This window comes from Malurus melanocephalus, unplaced genomic scaffold (assembly GCF_030028575.1).
Source record: "Malurus melanocephalus ecotype Western Australia unplaced genomic scaffold, MMel_1.1 scaffold_31, whole genome shotgun sequence".
NCBI lineage: Eukaryota > Metazoa > Chordata > Aves > Passeriformes > Maluridae > Malurus > Malurus melanocephalus.
Genome location: NW_026623263.1, coordinates 2,006,317 through 2,025,353, shown reverse-complemented (window position 1 = coordinate 2,025,353; position 19,037 = coordinate 2,006,317). Strand labels below are relative to the sequence as shown.

The following is a 19,037-nucleotide window of genomic DNA, read 5'->3' as shown; positions in this document are numbered from 1 at the left end:
TGTGGATAGATACTCCTTCCACCAGACCAGGTTGCTTGGAGCCCCATGCAGCCTTGGCTTGAACACTCCAGGGATGGGGCATCCACAACTTCTCTGGGCAACTCRTTCCAGTTCCTCATCTACCTTTGAGTAAATTTCTTTCTAAATCCAATTTAAAACTCCCCTACTTCAGTTTAAAGCCATTACCCCATATCCTATCACTGAAGGTCCTGGTAAAAGTCTGTCTTACCAACCTCCTTTAGGTACTGAAAGGCTGCAACAGCATCGCATCCTTAACCAGGATGCCTAGCACACGCTAATGGTAGGAACCAAAAGACAAGCTAGCTCCAGCTGCTGGAAGTTATCTCAATTGACACACATTGCACCAAGCAATAGGTGTGTTTTGGTCCCTCACATTCTGAAAACCATACAGACTGTTTTGAAATGGAGTATGTAAAAATGCAAAAGAAACAATTTCAGTGTCCAAGATTCAAAATAATGCTAAGAAAATAATTTTCTAGAGATAATACAAATAGGATAGGAAAACAAAATACTTKCACTTATTTTTCAGGTACTGGATGGATGGAGTGATTCCATATATCAGAATTTATTCTGTGTGAGAGGCACAATTGAAAATACTAAAATGGGATTTCTGCAATATACTGAGCTAACAATGCAAAAGATTTGTCTGAAAAAAGTTTATTTGAAAAACACTCAACAACTATTAAGAAATTATTCTCCCCTTCTACATTAACCTATTTACATATACTATACATATTTATATATGTATCTATGCACACATACATACAGAGTTTAATTTGAATTGTGCATTACTATAATGGATCCATAAAGCAATGTATCATAACACAACCTGGTTTAAGGTTTTATGTTTCTTGGATATAACATAGTCTTCTTTCTGTCCACAACTGTGTAAAAATTAAACATGTAAAATATGTTTTCTCAGTGCATCGCTAGTAATTTCCTGTAGACACTGTTATTCACATTAGTGGTCAATGTAGCCCTTCTGCTACTAGTGGTAGACATCAACTGGCCACTGCTGTTATTACTGTTAGGATCAAAATTGTTTTTACAATTGAAGAGACTGAAAAATTGTCTCTGATACTGAGAAGAAGCATAGTAGTAAATAAAGGGGTCAATGCAACAGCTAATGCTACTGATAGACACACAGAGTAGATATGCGAAGTAGAGATACTCTAAGCTGTTGTCATAAGAAAAATGGATATAATGAATTAAGAGGAGGACATTTGTTGGTCCAAAGCAAATAACGAAAACCGAAAAAACAGCCACGCACAAGAGCAAGGCACGTGTCTTCTTGTTTTGCTTTGCAACGATAGTAGAAGAGCTAAGACAGCGAATGATACACACATAACAGACAGTAGAAATTATAAATGGCACTATGAAAAACACAGAAGAGAAGATGGAGAAGAAGTGGAGGTAATAGCCTTGAAGTTCAGATTCTCTTAGCACATCGTGACAAGTCGTTATATTTAACGTGGGTATTTCCATTGTTTGCTCTCTTAGGAGAAAAGGTATAACCCCAGCTATAGCTACAACCCATATGATGAAACAAACCAGTGAGGCTCGTGTTAGTGTACGCCACCCCAGGGACCGCATAGGGTACACCACAGCTAAGAAACGATCAAAGCTTATGCTCGTCATCAGCATTATTGAGCAGTACATGTTGCAGAAGAAGGCAGCAGTGATGAAACGGCACATCTGAGGCCCAAAAACCCAGTTATTTCCAGAAAAGTGATAGACAATCTTAAACGGAAGCACGCTTGCAAACAGGACATCTGCAAGGGCCAAGTTCAGCATGTATATTACAGCCGGCTTTTCAATTTTCATTTTTTTCAGAAACACAAGTATTGCTGTGATGTTCAGAGGGAGACTCAGCACAAGCACTAGGGTGTAAACTGAAGGAACAAAACGTGTCAGCCATGGACTAGTGAGGTATCTTGCTGTTTGAACTGACATCATTTGTTGTTCAGGTAAGAATGATCTGGTCTGATTGGTGGCTCCTGATCCAGCTTCCAAGTAATTTTCAATATCACCGTCAATAGGAATAAGGTCATCCTGGCGATCAGCAGAAGAAATAATAGCAAAACTTCTGATGCCTGGTATGGTGCTGTTACCTAGAAAGCCTGAAAAACAAAAAAAGTATTAATAAGCCAATATTTAGGTCATATGGGGAAGTCAAAACATCTTTCAAAAACAAAACCTATGGTTACATTAGTAAAACAAAACAGTAAGTTTAGTTTCAGATTCAAAGCACAGGCTGCCCACAGTTCACCCATTTTATTTTAGCTCTCCCTGCCACAAATTTGGGTAAAATGTCTTTGTCTCCTATCTCTTAGTTTGAAAGCCTTTATTAGTAGTGATTCTTCTTACTTTAAGGATCCAATCTAATCTATGCTTTCTTTGAAGTACTTAAACACAACAATAAATTTGCCACCCTTGAACTGGCTTGGACAGACCCTTCACACRTTTTGTAAGAAATGAGATGCTGGCATAAATACTAGAATTCATACACAAAATTCCCACTAGAAGTACTCACCACCAAAATCACAAAAAGTATAACTGCAATTGAAAGATCATGGTTTTGAARTATTTCTGTGTAGTCTGGAGACACCATGCTCAACTCAAAGGCCTCCATCAAGAGAGAGGGCAAAGTCTACATGCAGTTTTCAAGGTAGACGTGCATCAACAATTTACTTGTAAGAGACAGGTAGCCACAGCTGCACTGGAACAGTTCCCGAGTTCTACTTAACCCTAACCCACAGTATGCAGGACAGCATGTGTGGTATGTGCCCCTGGGGCACTTCTGAAACCTAGAGTTCCCTCTAGACCAGGGTCTTCTGCAGCATGGTTTGGTAGCTGTGACTAAATCAGGACAGCRTATCTGCTCTTTGAATGTAATGAGTCAGAAAATCAACGTAAGAAAGTGTTAAATGTGTGGTAAGATGTTATTTATGTAAAAAAAATAACCCMAACAATCAAAATAACTATATAGTCATTATTTCAGCAAAGTTGTTTGTATAGAGAAATATTTTGAAGACTGCAGTTTTCAATTTTGGCTTAATCTGTTTAGGTGTAAGCTAATTCAAGTGTACTGTGGGTACACAGAAGTGAGAAAGTTACAACCACTTAAATAACCACTCACCTGTTTAGCTGTATAATTGATCCACTGTTGGATCCTAGACRATTGAAATAAAAATGAGCGTGTCTTAGCTCAGATCTGTAAGCTGAAAGTACATGGTCATGATTTGCCTACGTGACATGCTGCATCTTAGAAGCAATTATTTGTTCTATAGWAATTGAAACCAACGTTTTCAACCAAAGCATCTGAAGGAGGCARATGGTGAGTAGAGTAGAGGAGTGGCTGCAGCTTTAAGCAGCCAGTTACCTCCCTTTGTGCACAGGCTGTGGGAGAAGAGTCCTACCCAGGCTGGAATTTTGCGAAATTCAGACTTGAATGTGGGGGGAGATCAGAGAACTAGTAAAGCAATTTGGTGATTTTTTTAAAAGCAGCATGCTGTGCTTTATGTACTGTGCTGTGCCACAGCAGCATTCTAGGGTCAGAGAGACAAAAGGAGGGAAGTGTTTGAGAATAGTTTTCATATGCAAAGTGACTGGATTGCAATCTCTGCCGGTCAGGAAAAAAAAAATAATGCGGGATAAGAATTTTAGCCTGGGAGTTTGTTACACAGACTGCAGTAGGAATGATTTTGTTTGAAACAGAAATGACAGTACATGAGATTCAGTCCTGTGCACAGATGGGCATCAAGTGCATTTATACGACGGTCTATTCTGTCGTTTTAGAGAGAATATGAACACCAGGCAAAACCACAGAGTGTTAATCTTTACCACTTCCTCACTAGTCCAAGAAGTTGGATGGCTCAGAGTCAGCTCCTACCTCAGCAGTTAAGTTTCAGCCCAAGTTCTAYATGACACCTTTAACTTTAGCCTGCAGCTGACATCAAAGAGTTAGGAGATTTTCTGTATTTAATGATCATTGCAATAGAAATATGTCACAACTGACACCACTGGTCTTCATCTCTTTTGGGAGGATTATAACTATACTTGAATGAAAAGACACCCAATTTCTAATGCCCAAAAGYTTGTCTCTGTGATAAAAATGTTAGTAGAAGTGAGGAAAAATCTGTTAACTGTACCTATTGTATCTCCAGTACAAACAAGTTTCATTAATTCATGACCTGGAAGGCTGTGAATAYACATTTTTAAACCAGAAAACCATTGAAAGAGAAGACAATGATGATTATAGTCCCCCAAATATATACATGTCCTTCTTGCTTTCTCCACACTGAAGAACAGTTTGGAGAACCAAAGGAAGAGATGACATGGTTCCATGTGAGAAAGGCATATTTTTGTGAACAGAGATATAACCAGCAAAGAGAGGGAGGCTAAAGCCTGGAGTTAGGAGCTGTGTTGCCCAGATAACCACTGCATGACATAGTAACTGAGGCACTAGCACCTCTCTCATCCCTGAACTTTGAAGGATGTGAGCTGTACTGCAATATCACACTTTTGAGAAGCAGCAAGCCAGCTCAGAGAGCTACTAATGACTGAAGTTAAGTCACTTAGTGTGGATGCCCAGCGTRATAGCCTGACCCACTTCTCATTACTAACTCCCAGCTTAGAACAGTATGAAAATACAGTGCAATTAAAAATGGCTTGGGTCAGGTACCTTTTATTGATCACCAACTTCTGTCTTAGCTATTGCTTATAGTTAACTGAACATGGCTAACAATTGAATTTTATCCTGAATTCTTGRAGCCCTCTTAGATTATTAGATTAAAGGATTTAGAGTCACTATTACTACATTGTAAAAAAATTCTAAAAATAGAACCCTATTACAATAAATCAGGAAAAAAAATTATAAATAATTTCTGTTTCATTAAAATTCTCTGGAATAGTATTTCAGTTTGGTGAAAACTATGTATTCTTTGTGTAAGTAAAGACTTTCTAAGTTCAGAGTTGAACACAACCTTCATCCTGTCAACATCACCCCCATGCTGTCTCCTGTACTCAGTCCATGTCCCCATCTTGAACTCAGGTACAGGAGGTACTACTTGAAAGCCAGCTTTGTAGAAAAATGTAATGAGACATCACCCTTGCTATTTCTCTGCTACGTGATGATATAAAGAATGGCAATTTAAACTTTCTTGATGAAACTGAATTTAATTTGAAAGCTTGACAACCACATTTCAGTTCTTATTTTATATCAAGGTGCTTGCATGACACAGGGTAGTGTAATTCTAGAAAAAAAAATGCATTCCATACTTTCTGAAACAGAAAGGCACAGAGTTACTGCCCTGGGGTTTTCTATTCCTTTTGTGTCAATATTTATTTGAAAAAGCCAAAGATAAAGAGATTTATACATAGAAGGGAATAGGGTGAAATGATGTCATATTATTTCAAAATATCATGATGAACCTTCTCAACAAACAAAAAGGTCAGTACAGGAAACAGGCATTATCTTAAAACTGGGTTAGTACATTACAGATACATACAGTAGCACTACGGAAAAGATTTTGAAACTACTGTTACATTGCTAACACTATACCAGAATCTGTGAAATAGTTCTAGCTGCTTAAAAGCTGTAATTTATCTAAAACATATTTCACTACAGCTTAGCTGTTTTTTAATAATTCAAATAATCTGTTAGGAAAACAGAAGTAAAACTTGTATAATGATCATAAATACTCWAAGGGTCATCTTATTTTTTTAGGCTGTCACCCAGTCCTTCTGGGAGAAGCCAAGCTTGGTGGATTTCTATTGCTATTACTAATAGTAACTCTGTCATATCAGAAGTGAAAAAAACTGCTTATCAAAACACTTATAAAATTAAACATGTATGAAGGAACAAGACTAGTAAATTATGAACAAAGAAAGAGCAGGAAACAAAAACACTGAGGTTTTATCCTTGTGGTGTGTGTAGTCAGGACACTGAACGATATACATAAAGTCTTTTTCTTTTCTTTGCCTCCAATAAGCACTTCAAAAAGCAAAAATTACAAAATTACGCAGAATCAATGTGACACTCAAGTTGCCCGAAGTTTTCTTGTATACCTGCGGTTTTTGCATCAGTTCTCCAACTCAGATGTAAGAGAAATTCTGTAGAAAGCTCAGTAAGTTTGTGATTGTTTAATTTTAACAATCTACACTGTGCTATTTTCCATTAAGTACTACATATTGTTCATCTCACAATCATTCTGCTTTTTTTAGAATGCAGAGATATGACTTCTTTTCATGTCTACTTTTATATGCAAGGGACTACTGTGCATACTATTCTGTGAAAGGAGAATTAGAGACCAAAAAATACAACAGCTTCAACCAATCCTAAAAAGCACTCTCGAGCTCCAGAAAAAAACTTGAAAAATATTTCTGTAGACCCATAAATCTGGACAGGATGTTACAAACCAGCAGTCGTCATATCCCAAGGGATATCTTTGTGATGTGGAAGACTAAAGAACAGGCTCCTACACAAGCCAATTAAATACGTTCCCTGTGTGCTGCTGGGCAACAATTAATACTGATTTCTGGGCATTACTGGYGACTGCACCCATGCTGCTGACTTATAACAAAAAGGTTTCTTTTATCTTCCCTTTGTATAACCCGAAGTGATAAGCATCTAGAATCTAAATTACTCAGTGGGCCATAAATTAGGCACTTGAAGGCAGACTGTGAAGTGCATGCCAGACACGTTAATAAACAAAGACAAAATCTTGTAGGAGTGATGGCAGTTACTTGCTTTTATAAAAATAAACTCTGAGTTGTTTATGAGTTCACATCTCCATTTACACAATTCATTATTAGATTACACAAATGATGTRGCAATGTGAACACATTTTCCTGAAGTATTGTTTTCTTGCCACCATGTGTCTGCTCCTTTCTTTGCTTTCCTTTGTCTATCTCTGTGTTGGCTTCATGTGCGGGCTTCAAACAAGAACATTTCTGTGTCTTACCAGGAGTGTGCCAAGGCAGAGAAGTCCAGGCAATTTCAGACGTTAGGCACCACAGCAGCACCTGTGCAAGCACTTGACACCAAACTACTGCCAAGCTAGTGCTTTTTCACCTGCCCACAGGGACAGCACAGGTCAGYAACGTGGTAACTGTGCATAGTGATGGAAGGAGGGAAAAGCAGGAGAGCAGCTGCARGTTCAGACATAGAGCAGACCTCAGAACACAACACTGCATGGGCAACTGGAATTAGGTATATTGTGGTGGAAACAGGGAAGGTTATCTGGGTGAGTGGGGAAATTATAACATTACAATGGGAGTGAGCACAGGAAGAGGAGAAGACATTCACATGTTCGGGCTTTATTCTGTTGTGCATAAAGCAACTTGGTTTGAATTTTTCTTTTCCTAACGATCCAATACAGTAACTATTTCAATCACTATTTTCAAAGTAACAAATAAGAAGTGTAGTTCTGGGTGCTCTTTAATGAAGACTGTAATCGCAAAAGGCAGAAACCCAAGTTTGAATGTCTCCATAAACTGGAAGAGTAACACTGAACACTGCAATTCTTTCCCTAGAATTAACATGTATAGTCTATCTTTTACAACTCTTTTTTCGTTAGACCTCCCATATGAACATGATTTCAACAGCTTCATTTCCACTTGTCGTTGTGCCAAAAAATCGTCTAGCAAAAACTATTTGCCCTCTCTAATGCCTCCCTCCCAGCATAGTTACAGACACTAGGTCTATCTCCTTTCAGTTCAGCTCAGTAGCCAAAGTACGCTATGCTCTGCAATTTCCCCTTAGCTGCTCATCTATCAGCCCTTTTATGCAGGTAGGACCTGACGCATTACTGCCGGCATCTCAAGGGACCAAGCTACTTGTACAGCAGCACTATCAACACTAGCTGATTGTGAGAAATCTTAAACTGAACCAAGCAAAACAGTAATAGCAAAAAAAAAACCTTTGCTAATCTTTAAATGCATATTGCACTGCTGTACCTCTACCTCAAGCTGTAGGGTTACATCCTTAAGAAGATTCGTATCTTCTCTCTCCTTCCTTCCCTCAGCATCTGCATTGTCTAACAAGCTCTGAGCTGGACGGATCCATAGGGTCACCAGTTGGGATACCGATGTTGCTATTAGTGAATGATCATGAAATAACCATGGAAGTCATCCACTTGGAGCAGATATTCTTAAGTGTTTTGTGCTGGCAGATCTTCCGAAGTTTGCGCTGCCTAGAAATTCAACTGTTACTCCACCTTCTTAAAATGTTAATGAAAGGCAATAGTAGTTCTTTAAGAGAATTCACCAGCAACTCTCGCCAGTCTGATCCCCTTTCCATCACCACCGCCTTCCCGCCTCCGTAGCTACGGCGTCACTCCAAACCACCCTTCACCACCACCAACAGCCTCACCTCGYCGCTGCCAGGAGCACAAAGAGCCGCGTGTAACAACGCCGAAGAAAACTCGGCCGAACTCGCACCAAAACTCGGGGCGCTTTTTGTCGATTSCCCCCGTTCCCGGAACACCCCGGCCCCCCAGGCCCACCGCCTCCCCGCGGACCCACCTGGCCGTGGCGCGGCGGCAAGCGGCGGGCAGCACAGCACCGCCAGAGCGCACAGCAGCGCCCGGGGCCGCATGGCCGCCCGTCTGTCCGTCCGTCCGTCCGTCTGTCCGTGCGTCGGTGCGGGCAGCAGCGCGGGGCTGGCGAACGAACGCAGCGCTCGGAACGCTGGGCTGGCCAAGGGCCGTGCCGCCGCTTCCTCCCGCCGCGCCGCCCCGGTGCAGGGAGGGGGCTGCGCGCCGGGGCCCGGCGGCACCGGGACGGGAGGGGACAGGACGGAAGGGGAGGAGAAGGCGGGGGACAGCGCTGCCGCCCCCGCGGGACACGCAGCCCAGCCGGCAGCCCCCGCGCCCAGCCGGGACACGGGAAGCGCTGCCGGGCTCGGCCGGGGTGACAGGTCAGGGGGTCCAGAACAAAGGGTTATGCTCAAGCAATTACTCGAAGCAGAGTTTGCCAATTTTGCAGTCCGAGTGCCTCACGGGAGCAGTTCCAGGCCAGATGAAATGCCTGCATTACTCAGAACTGAAAGATCGCGCTGATTGAGAAGAGCCCCTTACAATTGATCTGCTTCGTATAAAGGAGATGACGTTCCCGCATGATTGTGTTGCATGGGTTCAGTAAACTTAACTGCTCTACAAACACAGGGCAGCCCGAACGTGAGTCATTGCCCAAGCCTGCAGACATGTCTGCTGTTCCGAAATTTCAGAGAAAGTGGTGCTACTCCGAGTCCGGTGTCATGTGCYATGGACAAACTTGAGAAAGCTTGTGAACTTCTCTTAGAGATGCTCATGAATTCAAGCGGTGGTTGAAGTGAAACCTACATGAAAGTTGTATAGGAAAATAATTTTGTAAATTTGCAGCTATTTTTTTAGCCTCTTTCCTGTRAAAACATTCCGTTGGTGTTGGAGTGGTTTTGAGTATTTATTAAGCCTGTAAGMTATTCAAAGGCTTTATAAGTGTACATTGGCTTGCTAGGGTATGCTCTCTTGCTTCAACAGTACATCCATTTACAGTAGCACAGGGAAACGGAGGAGGGAAACGCTCATTTGAACTTTCTTATGTGTATGAAGTGCCTTTATTATTGCAGAAGCATTGACCTTTGATTTTAATGGAGAATGAAACCCATGGAAAACAAATTTATCTGATCATAAATACTGGTTCCTGGTAAGTTCTATGTCTCTATGGTGTTCCTCCCACTGGTAGTCCWGTCACTAGCTATAGTATGGTTGAAGCTGACTCGAATTTGTATAGAGCAAGAAATAAACACAAGTTTTACAGCTTTTCTACAGCCTTTCTACAGCTCTGTCATCCCACACACTACTTAAAATGCCTTATACTTAATTGAACTACTAATCTGTTTAGAAATACCTTAATTAGAGGTGATTATTCCATCTGGGAAGAAAAAGTGAAGCTATTCGTGGTCATTTCTGTGGTCTCACAGTTGTATAAACATACGCAATGGTTACTCTTACAACTTTCTAAACCCAAAATAGAACTGAACTAAAACATGTTTGTAAATATGATACAAGACTTCCAAAAATCATATATCGCCAGTATTTTTCTTGCATTTCAGGAGGCYTTAACCAGTGGGCCAGTCCTTGAGGAATAAATCAGTTTACCAAGTTTGTGAAACATACGAAGAGAAATTCMGATTGAACCTGCAGGGAGCATTTTAGTCAGAGACTAAAGAGAAACAATGCTAGGGCTATGCCCTTTCATCTTTGTAAACTGGTTATTATTAATGCAGCAAGTGAATAAAACCCAAGCTTGTTAAATTTTATGTCTGTTTATGAAAACCAAATTTAAGTTTTGTATCCTGTAGTTTTGTGAATCAACTTGCTCCTTCCTCTCAGGATCAACTTAATGTAATAAAGATTAAGAATTCATGACTTCTATAGCTTTAGTTTTTAATTCCACTTCTTGCACCTTTTTCAGAGTTTTGGGTTTTTGGCAAAGTATGTTACAAAACAAAATTGCATTCATTCTAAACACAGCAAGTCTACCAAAAAAGACTGTACCTATCTAATGAGACTGCTAAATCAGTCATTACTTTTTGTGGAAGGAGATCTTTCTGCTGCTCAATAAACAGATTACCCTGGTGCATGTCAGGGGTGGGTAGCTACTGCTGAAAAATGAGCATGGAAGCATATCTCAAGAGGGGAAATCAGTCATCTAGGAAGAGGGTTGTCTGTCTGGGCATAAACTTTCTGAAATCACATGTGACTGTCAGTGTTTGGATTTTCTGTGAGTGAAGKTTGTTTTTAATCCTGTTTTCTTTAAAAGAAAGACAGAGAGCTAAAGGAAGTCTGCAGATAAGTGCAAAATAGAGCAGAGTAAAGCTAGTGCTTGCATTGGTGTTTCTGTCTGCTTGGCCTAAGCAGAAGCACAATGTTCTGCCATTTCGTGGATGGTTTTGGATCCTGAGAGGCCCTTGAGAATGGAAAAGTTCCAAAATAAACTAAGTGAGCTGCCAAACACTCTTAGTCAACTCTAAAGACATGTGACAGAAAAATGCAAGCCAGAGGGTTAACRGACTAAGACTATTGTCTGTTATAATTTTTTTTCACTACCACGCGTTAAGGGGAACAAAGTTGAGAGATATGCAAGTTGTCCAAGGAAAGATGCATTTTCTCCTGCAGCGACAACTGAYGCGTAGGCCCTATTCCATTGTATGGGCTTTATTTCTCAGATTTTGAACGAGCAATSCAAGTCTTTCTACATCACCATTTCATGGCTGAAACTGGTTTCATCAAGTCCTACCTAATATTGAAGTCCTCACATTGCATCGTACAGTAGCCTCAAAAAAGCCTTTCTTTTTTTGTTATACCTAGTAGCTGTCAGCAGCACTGGGTGAACACAGAACAACTTTACTCATTTTTGTAGGGCTTCATACTATCATCAGTCTTATGTTTCGGTAGAAAAYATTATGGTCAGTCCTGTTTAGCAGGGTTCATATTACTGTTCAGTGACAAAGCCCTAAATGGAAGGAGCTAATTAAGGAAAAAAGYTTATAAAGGTCTTTCAAGTCATTAAATGGAAATTTCTCTTTGATGTGCACTAGGAAGAACAGGAACCCAGGAAATGGTTAGAAAAGGGAAGTGCTGGCACAGAGATTGTGCCATTCRTACATGTCATTAGAGAGGTACCAAAGAAGCTTTTTGGAGCTCRCATACACTAGGAAATAACTGAGGAATACGCTGTTGGCATTAGAACCAGGCAGATACTAGAGGTGTCAAGTGCATTACACAAATTTGCAAATCCAGGAGTGACTTAGTCCCACAAAGGCTGTGGGGCTCTGGCTTGTCTTACCAGCAGAACTCCAGGCTTTTAACACATTACCTCAAGAGTCTGGTCTTAGGATCAACATCACACCCTGGCGGACTTAGTGCTCAGCTAGAGTTTGTTAAAAATATAGCAATTAGTCCAAAGAACAAGGAGAACAATAGATTTACTTGAATATGAATTAAATTCCCAAATTCAAATAAAATTCACTTCTCTTCTTTGGAAGAAAAAGTGAAGTGCTGTTTTTGCTTTTCTATCCAGCTATTTTAAGTGAGCCAGGGTATCAATGCTGCAGCATTTATGTTGTAATAGAATGGCTTATACATAAATAGCTAGAAGAAAAATGGAAGCATGTAGGAGCTTTTTTATCTTTCAGTAAGGGATGGTAGCTGTTTTAAAGTAGTCTAGTGTTCAAACCTAATGCCATGCATAAATTAATATCTCCAGTAAATGTAATAATTTCTTCAGCTTGTGTAACACCACAGGTCCATTAGTATATTAGATGAGCCTGTAATCTGTATATYTGTCAGTGACTTAACACTGGTTTATTCCGTTACCAGACTTAAAACTTATTAAATATTTKATATTCTGATTTATTCCAGAATGTCTCCTGTCTGTCTTTTGAAATGTTTRTCACAAGGAAAGTGAGAGAAGGAAGTATTTTCTATTGGTTTATGTATTTGTTACATTACCTGTGTTATCTGTGATACAYTCTTTTGCTCTGTAGGTATAAGGGATAGTTCATCAGCAAAATCATCATCACRTTCAATGGCATAAAGGCCATCAAGTCTTCACTGCCGAGGAGCTTTCCCCAGGTGTACTGAGGACACTCAGGCTCAATTACACGCAGCTTTATAAAAGCACTGAAAGAAGTTCTTCCAATTACCAGCTTTAATATTCTCTTGAAATGAAATTTAGGGACCAAGCCAGTTTAATTAGGTAATGTTTATTTTACATAGAACAATCTCCAAGGAATATTTTAAAAACCCAATCTAAATACTGATTTTATTGCATTTATTTTCTTACAAAAAAAAAAAAAAAAGACAGACAGGCACAATTTACGTATTCAAATACTTCAAAACTGAACAACTGTTCGCTATTCAGATTTCCCCAATACCACTCCAAAGGCTGTGAAAGTAGAAAATGTCATTTTGCACAAGGCAGTAGTGCATTTAGTAGGAATGAATCACAAAATATATTTTTGTGAAGTAAGTCGTTATTGTCGCTTTATAATTACCTATACAATTTTTTGAATTGCACAATAAGTTTGCTTTGCAATTGACAACTGCCACAAAATAGGCCTAGTATGTAACTAAATATTTGCTCAAACTATCCCTTAAAAACAAATTAGGTTTTCTTTTGGTAAATACTTAAAGTCTAGTATTAACTATATTATATATCTGAGGTAATTTTAAAATGTTTCAATAGGAAGAGGTTTATATATTCAACTAAATTCARTTTCTGCCTACCTTGAAATCTACACAATAGCTGTGTGTCCTAAAGAATGTTTTGATTTGAAAGTACCAACACCAATGAAATTTGAGCTGTTTAAATGAATCGATTTTTCCTGGTTTTCTGTTTTGTTATCAATGCTGAAAAGGCACTGTGTACATTCCTCTAAACATTTGGTGTTTTAGGGTTTTTTTTTAAAGTTAAAAAGCATCCAACGACAAACTTCAAACAMATGTTTATATGCAAAAAAATACTGAATAGACTTCCCACTGATTGATGAAGTCCATGATATCTGAAAATACTTATTTTCCGTAGAACTTCTTATTCAACAAGAATATGAGCAAATTCACATTCACTTTAGCTTTATCAAACATTTTCATTACAGCCACACCTTCATACTGCATCTGAAGCAAATCCTGAAATGAGAAAAAAAAAATCATTATTACTATCTGTCTAATTCCATAGCTTACAGCAACAAGACGTGATAAACATCACCAACTCCAGGTTGTTCATCATTTAAACAACTGCAAGCAACTGTTGGGATTTGCATAGAAAACATTATGTGTCCTCTGGATCCTAAATTGTAYAAAGTCAGTATAACAGCAAACCAGAAGAAATACTGTTTCTTGTGTATTTCCATTTTGTTTTAGTATTTCCTGCTTGCTGCAGAACTAATGTGGTGGTTGGTTTCATGCAGTTGCCCCAATATAAACATTAACTCAATGCCCATGCCCAGCATTCTACAGAAGTTATGTAGTTATTCTCCACATGATCTGCTGCTCTGTACTGATTGACTAATTCATGCATACACATGAAAAAAATACTGAAATGTATCTGTAGTTACAGGYAATGCAACAGTGACTGTATATCAATGTAACAAAATTCAAACCTGGAAATGGAGCTGCACTTTTTCCATCTCAACTCCTAAGAATTTTGCTTTGATTTCAAAGTCACCCACTTCTTCTCCAGGTGTGATATCAAACATCACGTTCTTAAACCTTGAAACAAGAAAGGTGATTGAATACACATGCTGTGCAGTTTCATTTCATCCGAGACAGTTTTGGGGAGAAAGCCTGCAGTGCATAGAAGAACTTTGACCACAAACAATATTGTTAATGACAAAGAATCACTCCATCCCTCCCTAAACTGCAGTCCACGCACTTAGAGAAGACTAAGTCTTCTTAGAGACTTTCTGGTGTACAGGTAGTATGAAATACAGCATTCTGAAGTCTTTTGCATTGGAGAAACAAAAAAATCAAAAAGAAAAAACCAAAAGGCTGTGRGTAGTTCAGTGAACAAATCAGATTAAATATTTAGTGATAGAAACAGGGCAGCCAGATTTTCCTTCTGCCATGTTCAAGTTTGCCCTTGCAGATAACACATTTGCCTCATGTGGCTTCCTCTACCTGATGAATCCACTTGGGGAAAAAAAATAAAACAAAAAAAAMCTGGAAAAAATGTTTCCATGCAGAAGATGGATGGGAGGGTGCAAAGAATGAAAGACTTGCACTACCACAGCCTCAAAATGGATGAATACAAAAGGGATGTTAAGCCACCACATCCATTGCCCCTGCCATAATGAGGAAGAGCAGAAAMCCAGGGATTTACTAAGTTATTTGAAAGTGACTGGCTACAGCTACTTAAAATGGTGGTCATTAGCAATGAGTCTGCTGCCAAGTTTGTACTTGTCTGTGTAAGCTAGGGCTGGCTTGTTAAAAATATTTCCCCAAGGTAATCACACAGAAAGGTACAAAGTAAAAAAWTAATTATGACAATTAGACTGCATCATCCCCCTGACTGCAAAAGTCTGAGATAACAAGTTCCTGTGCCACAGCTAAAATTAACTTTTGAAAATCAAAAGTCAGGCCCTTTCAAAAAGTATTGGTTAGAAGATGCTTAGAATTGTTTTATACCACACTTACTGATTGGTTTGAAGATCTTCAATTTCTAGGATGACACCTTTTTCATGAAGTCTTGCAGCTGTGTACTTTAGTGAGGTCTGTTTCAGCTTTTTGCTTCCCTTCACTTCCTCTTTTCCATCTAATTTAATTGACCTCCGTGAATTTCTGTAAAGAGAACAAGAAAATTGGCTTTTGGTGTGTCTGTCAGATCCTTAATACTTCAGCTACTCTTCCAGCTACATTTAACTTTATTTCATTCTTCCTTGAACTTCCCTAAAAAACGGAATTAACATCCCAAAAAAATAAAAGTGATAGAGGAATTTTGAGCATGCAGTGAATAATCTGCGCATCTTGCCAATGATTTTGAATCATCTTTTTAGCACTTTTTCCAATTCTGTAGCAAAATGCATCCTCAATCCTCAAGTCCCCAGTCCTCAGTTTAAAATAGTAATTTGTAAACTTACAGGGATATAAATATTAAATTTATAATTTAATAATGAGAGTTAATTTTTGGATCAATAAGGTGTACACTAGGAAAATGCCTATTCATGTAAAATGTTTTCATTTTGACACATTGGTAGCATTGGTGGGGAGATTGCTTTCAAGCAATGGTATCCTACCTGAAAGGTAAAATTTAAGCATTTATTTCCTCCTTTTCCATTCTAAAGACAAACCCCAAACCTCTTAATGAAGGAAGAAATCAATAATTACTTCTCGAAGCTTCATGACCTCTAAGTATGCAAATGGATCTGCAATGTAGCACCAATTAAATATGTTGAGAAAGCATCTATTAATCTCAGACTTCTTTCTCAAAGGCAGTGTTAAATATATGCAAGACTTTAGTTCCCAGATGTTGACACAATTTACTACTCTTATGGGATTTTTAATCTGTTGGAATCAAAACTTTGAACAGATTACCATCTGTTCTTCCTCTTGATAAAACACACAAAAAGATACATTTAAAAACAAGAAGTCTCAACTCACTTTCTTGTTAAGTTGTCTAAACAAGTTTTTATATAGGTGTTGTAGTAATTAATTTGCTCCTCATAAAATGCTGTCTTGGAGTTAAGTGCATTCAAAGTCTGCTGGAGTTTCACCAATTCAGCTTTTCGATGATGCCTGTATCTTCTTTGATTCCGGATATCCTAAATAAAAAATAATTTAATTGTTTTATTAATCTGAAATTTTAAAAAGCCTCAGTTCATTACCATTCAAATTTGTAATTACACAATCTGACTTAACTGTGAGAGAAAGCACAAACTATCATGCTAGTTCTTAAAAGAACAGTACCTGTAGGGAGTACTACAGTTCGCTTGGCAATCACATTGCTACTCATATGTACAAGTGCTGACACATTGGGCTCTGCTGTGCTCTGCAGGGGCTGATAGACCCAGAACTCATAAATAAGATGTCATTGTTGTGCTAAAGATAATTYAATATACTGGGATTATTATGGCCACTATGGGTTGTGGAATATGATTTGCTGATTATTGACAACAGTCCCTGTGCTTTATCAGTGTCAGGATGGGCACTGCATTGACCCACTATTCTTTTTGTGTCCAACCCAACCACAGCAGATCAGTGTTAATACCAATCGGGTAATATTTTGGGGCATTGAAGTCTTTTGAAACCTTACTAAGACCATAGCCACTCTCAATTTAAACACCACTGGGTAATTCTAATTACATACAAAGTTATATTGAAATACATTATAGGGAAGGAAATCATCATCATCGTCATCAAATTCAGCATCAGGTTTGGGTATCAGAGGTTGCAGTTGTATGTTATTCAGTTCAAGCAGTTATGCAGGGGTGTACTGCCTTTCACTTATTTTATCAGGAAATGGAAACAATTTGCTTCATATGTGGATACTTCAGCAGTTTAGGGTAGCATTCCCTGAAGTATTTARTTCTCTAACTGGAATGGGTTTAGTCTAGATGCTGAAAAAAACCATGGATATACAGGGAAACAATCCATTTACCTTAGCAATTTCATTTATAATTTCTTGGTACTTAGATGCTGAAGACACTAGTCCTGCTTGTTCCAATGTCCGGAGATTTCTCTGAATTTTCCTTTTCTTTTGTTCTATTGGTAGCTGCCCATCTTCAAAAATAGACTGACTGTGCTTCATTTTCTCTGGAGTTTTGGAATCTAAGATGGCACGTTTTTCTACGAGTTTCAAGTTCTCAGATTCCTGAGTAAAAAACCAAAACAAAACAAATGCCAAAAMCAAAAACTCAATTATTTTCCAGCTTTTGCTTACTGTTAAATGTTCAAGTAAATTGAATTTTCAAAGGGGATTATCAAGAGTCAGGGTGCACACTTTATGTCCTATTACCACTTGGTCTCGAAGTATCCCATTTACTATGCCTTTGGGCATACCTGAAGTATGTARTGACAACACCTAGAAATGCATCTGAATTAATCACAATGTCTGATTCAGCCAGGTGACTCAATGACTTCCCCAAATAGGGAGAAAGCTGTCCAGATCTTACAGGTGTCCCCTAATATGCACATACCGAGGTTAACTAAAATCTGTGTGTTACTAAAATGTAGTTTTGTGTCTCAGTGTCTACAGGAAAGACTTCAGCTGAGAGCCCTTCCCACTCAATTCCCATATTAAGGATAGCAGTAGTTCCCTGAGATTTGCTTGAATAGATTAAGCAAATAAACTCAAGTGTCAGGGAACTGGAGTTAAGACACTGAATTTAATGAAGAAAAAAGACCCGATAGTAGAAAGATTTACCTCAGGCTATTTGACAGTATTATTATATAGGAGAGAATTTTTAAAGTGTTTAAAAAAGAAAGGAAAGAAAAAGTTCTAGTCACCCTAGCTCAAAGCAAGCCTKACTTTTTTTCCTCTGAAGCCATTTCCAACTATACAGTACAAAAAAAATTGCAAGTCTCATGTTTTGAAGACTCTAAATCCATGTAGTCTAAAACCATCAACAAACAAATTCATTGTTATAAGAGAAATGGAGATGGAGAAAGCTGTAAYGGATTGGTTAAAACTTTTGAATAGCTATAATAAAATACTTTCTTCCCTATTCAGGCACAGTATARCACTTACCTGTTGTGCAGTGGCTGGTGTTTCTAATATTTCTAAGAGTGTATCCCCTGGTTGTGTTCTGATCACATCCACAATAAGTCTTTTGGTCCTTTGGAAAAGCATTTGTAGATATTACAAAACAGTTACCACTGGATCACTGGTATATGTTTTTTCTTCAACCATAAAATTATCAAAATCCCCCATTATTATGGATTTTTGGTAAAACTTGCTTTCTAACTTTTTATGTTTCAGAGTTTCCCTTAATAATGTTGAGTGTCACGTTTCTACAYGGTTTGAACAGAGAAGTACATGTAAGCTTCCCTTAATTTATTTTAGAAAACAGGAAACCAACTAGCACCGTGTAACAGTTACTGTTAACAAAAATACAAGAAACATCTCGTGGATTTTAATTGTGATCRTGACAAAACAGCGGACAGAAATGTAACCTTTGAAGAGCCTGAGCTACTCRTCATTCCATTAAGGGTCATATTTACTGACTGGAGTGGAAATGCTCTCAGAACAGCTGAACTTTGAAGGAATTTTACATTTGATGCAGTGCATTTACGCAAACCACTTAAGGACAGATATTTCTCTAGCGACAACAGACAAGGAGCATTTCCTTGCTAAAAAAGGGAAGCTGGTACACCCTGATATGTTAACCAGTTATTTTCTCAGAATTTATCTCATTCCTGCTCCTGCTTCATCCATAGTGTTTCCAAGAACATCCTGCTACAGAATTCTAATAATTTAGAGGACATGGATACTGAAACAGCTCATTATTCCTAAAAGTTAGCAGAAAATTAAAGATG

The 19,037-nt window shown here is 38.5% G+C and overlaps 2 protein-coding genes across 6 annotated transcripts in view; both read right to left on the bottom strand.

The window, feature by feature from the left end:
• Positions 1–579: 579 nt before the first annotated feature.
• Positions 580–9,089, bottom strand: F2R (coagulation factor II thrombin receptor). The gene is made up of 2 exons (XM_057363834.1): positions 8,548–9,089; positions 580–2,141 (listed from the first exon to the last, which is right to left on the bottom strand). Exons 1-2 carry the CDS (start codon positions 8,618–8,620, stop codon positions 940–942), a joined length of 1,275 nt encoding a protein of 424 aa, XP_057219817.1. The 5' UTR covers positions 8,621–9,089; the 3' UTR covers positions 580–939.
• Positions 9,090–12,769: 3,680 nt separating this feature from the next.
• Positions 12,770–19,037, bottom strand: part of IQGAP2 (IQ motif containing GTPase activating protein 2) — a 122,593-nt gene continuing 116,325 nt past the window's right edge. For 4 of the 5 annotated variants that reach the window (XM_057363827.1, XM_057363830.1, XM_057363829.1 and 1 more), the window contains 6 exons: positions 18,250–18,337; positions 17,161–17,373; positions 16,164–16,324; positions 15,201–15,344; positions 14,168–14,276; positions 12,770–13,694 (listed from right to left, as the gene is read on the bottom strand). In XM_057363827.1, coding sequence (XP_057219810.1) covers positions 13,581–13,694; positions 14,168–14,276; positions 15,201–15,344; positions 16,164–16,324; positions 17,161–17,373; positions 18,250–18,337 — 829 coding nt within the window. In that variant the 3' untranslated portion in view covers positions 12,770–13,580. The remainder of the gene's footprint in view (positions 13,695–14,167; positions 14,277–15,200; positions 15,345–16,163; positions 16,325–17,160; positions 17,374–18,249; positions 18,338–19,037) is intronic. The other variant, XM_057363831.1, reaches the window with a different exon arrangement.

Coding starts and splice junctions, on each gene's coding strand:
- F2R (XM_057363834.1), bottom strand. CDS start 8,620: ATGCGGCCCCGGGCGCTGCTGTGCGCTCTGGCGGTGCTGTGCTGCCCG. Junction 2,142..8,547: donor TGCCGCCGCGCCACGGCCAG/GTGGGTCCGCGG, acceptor TTTGTTTTTCAG/GCTTTCTAGGTAACAGCACC.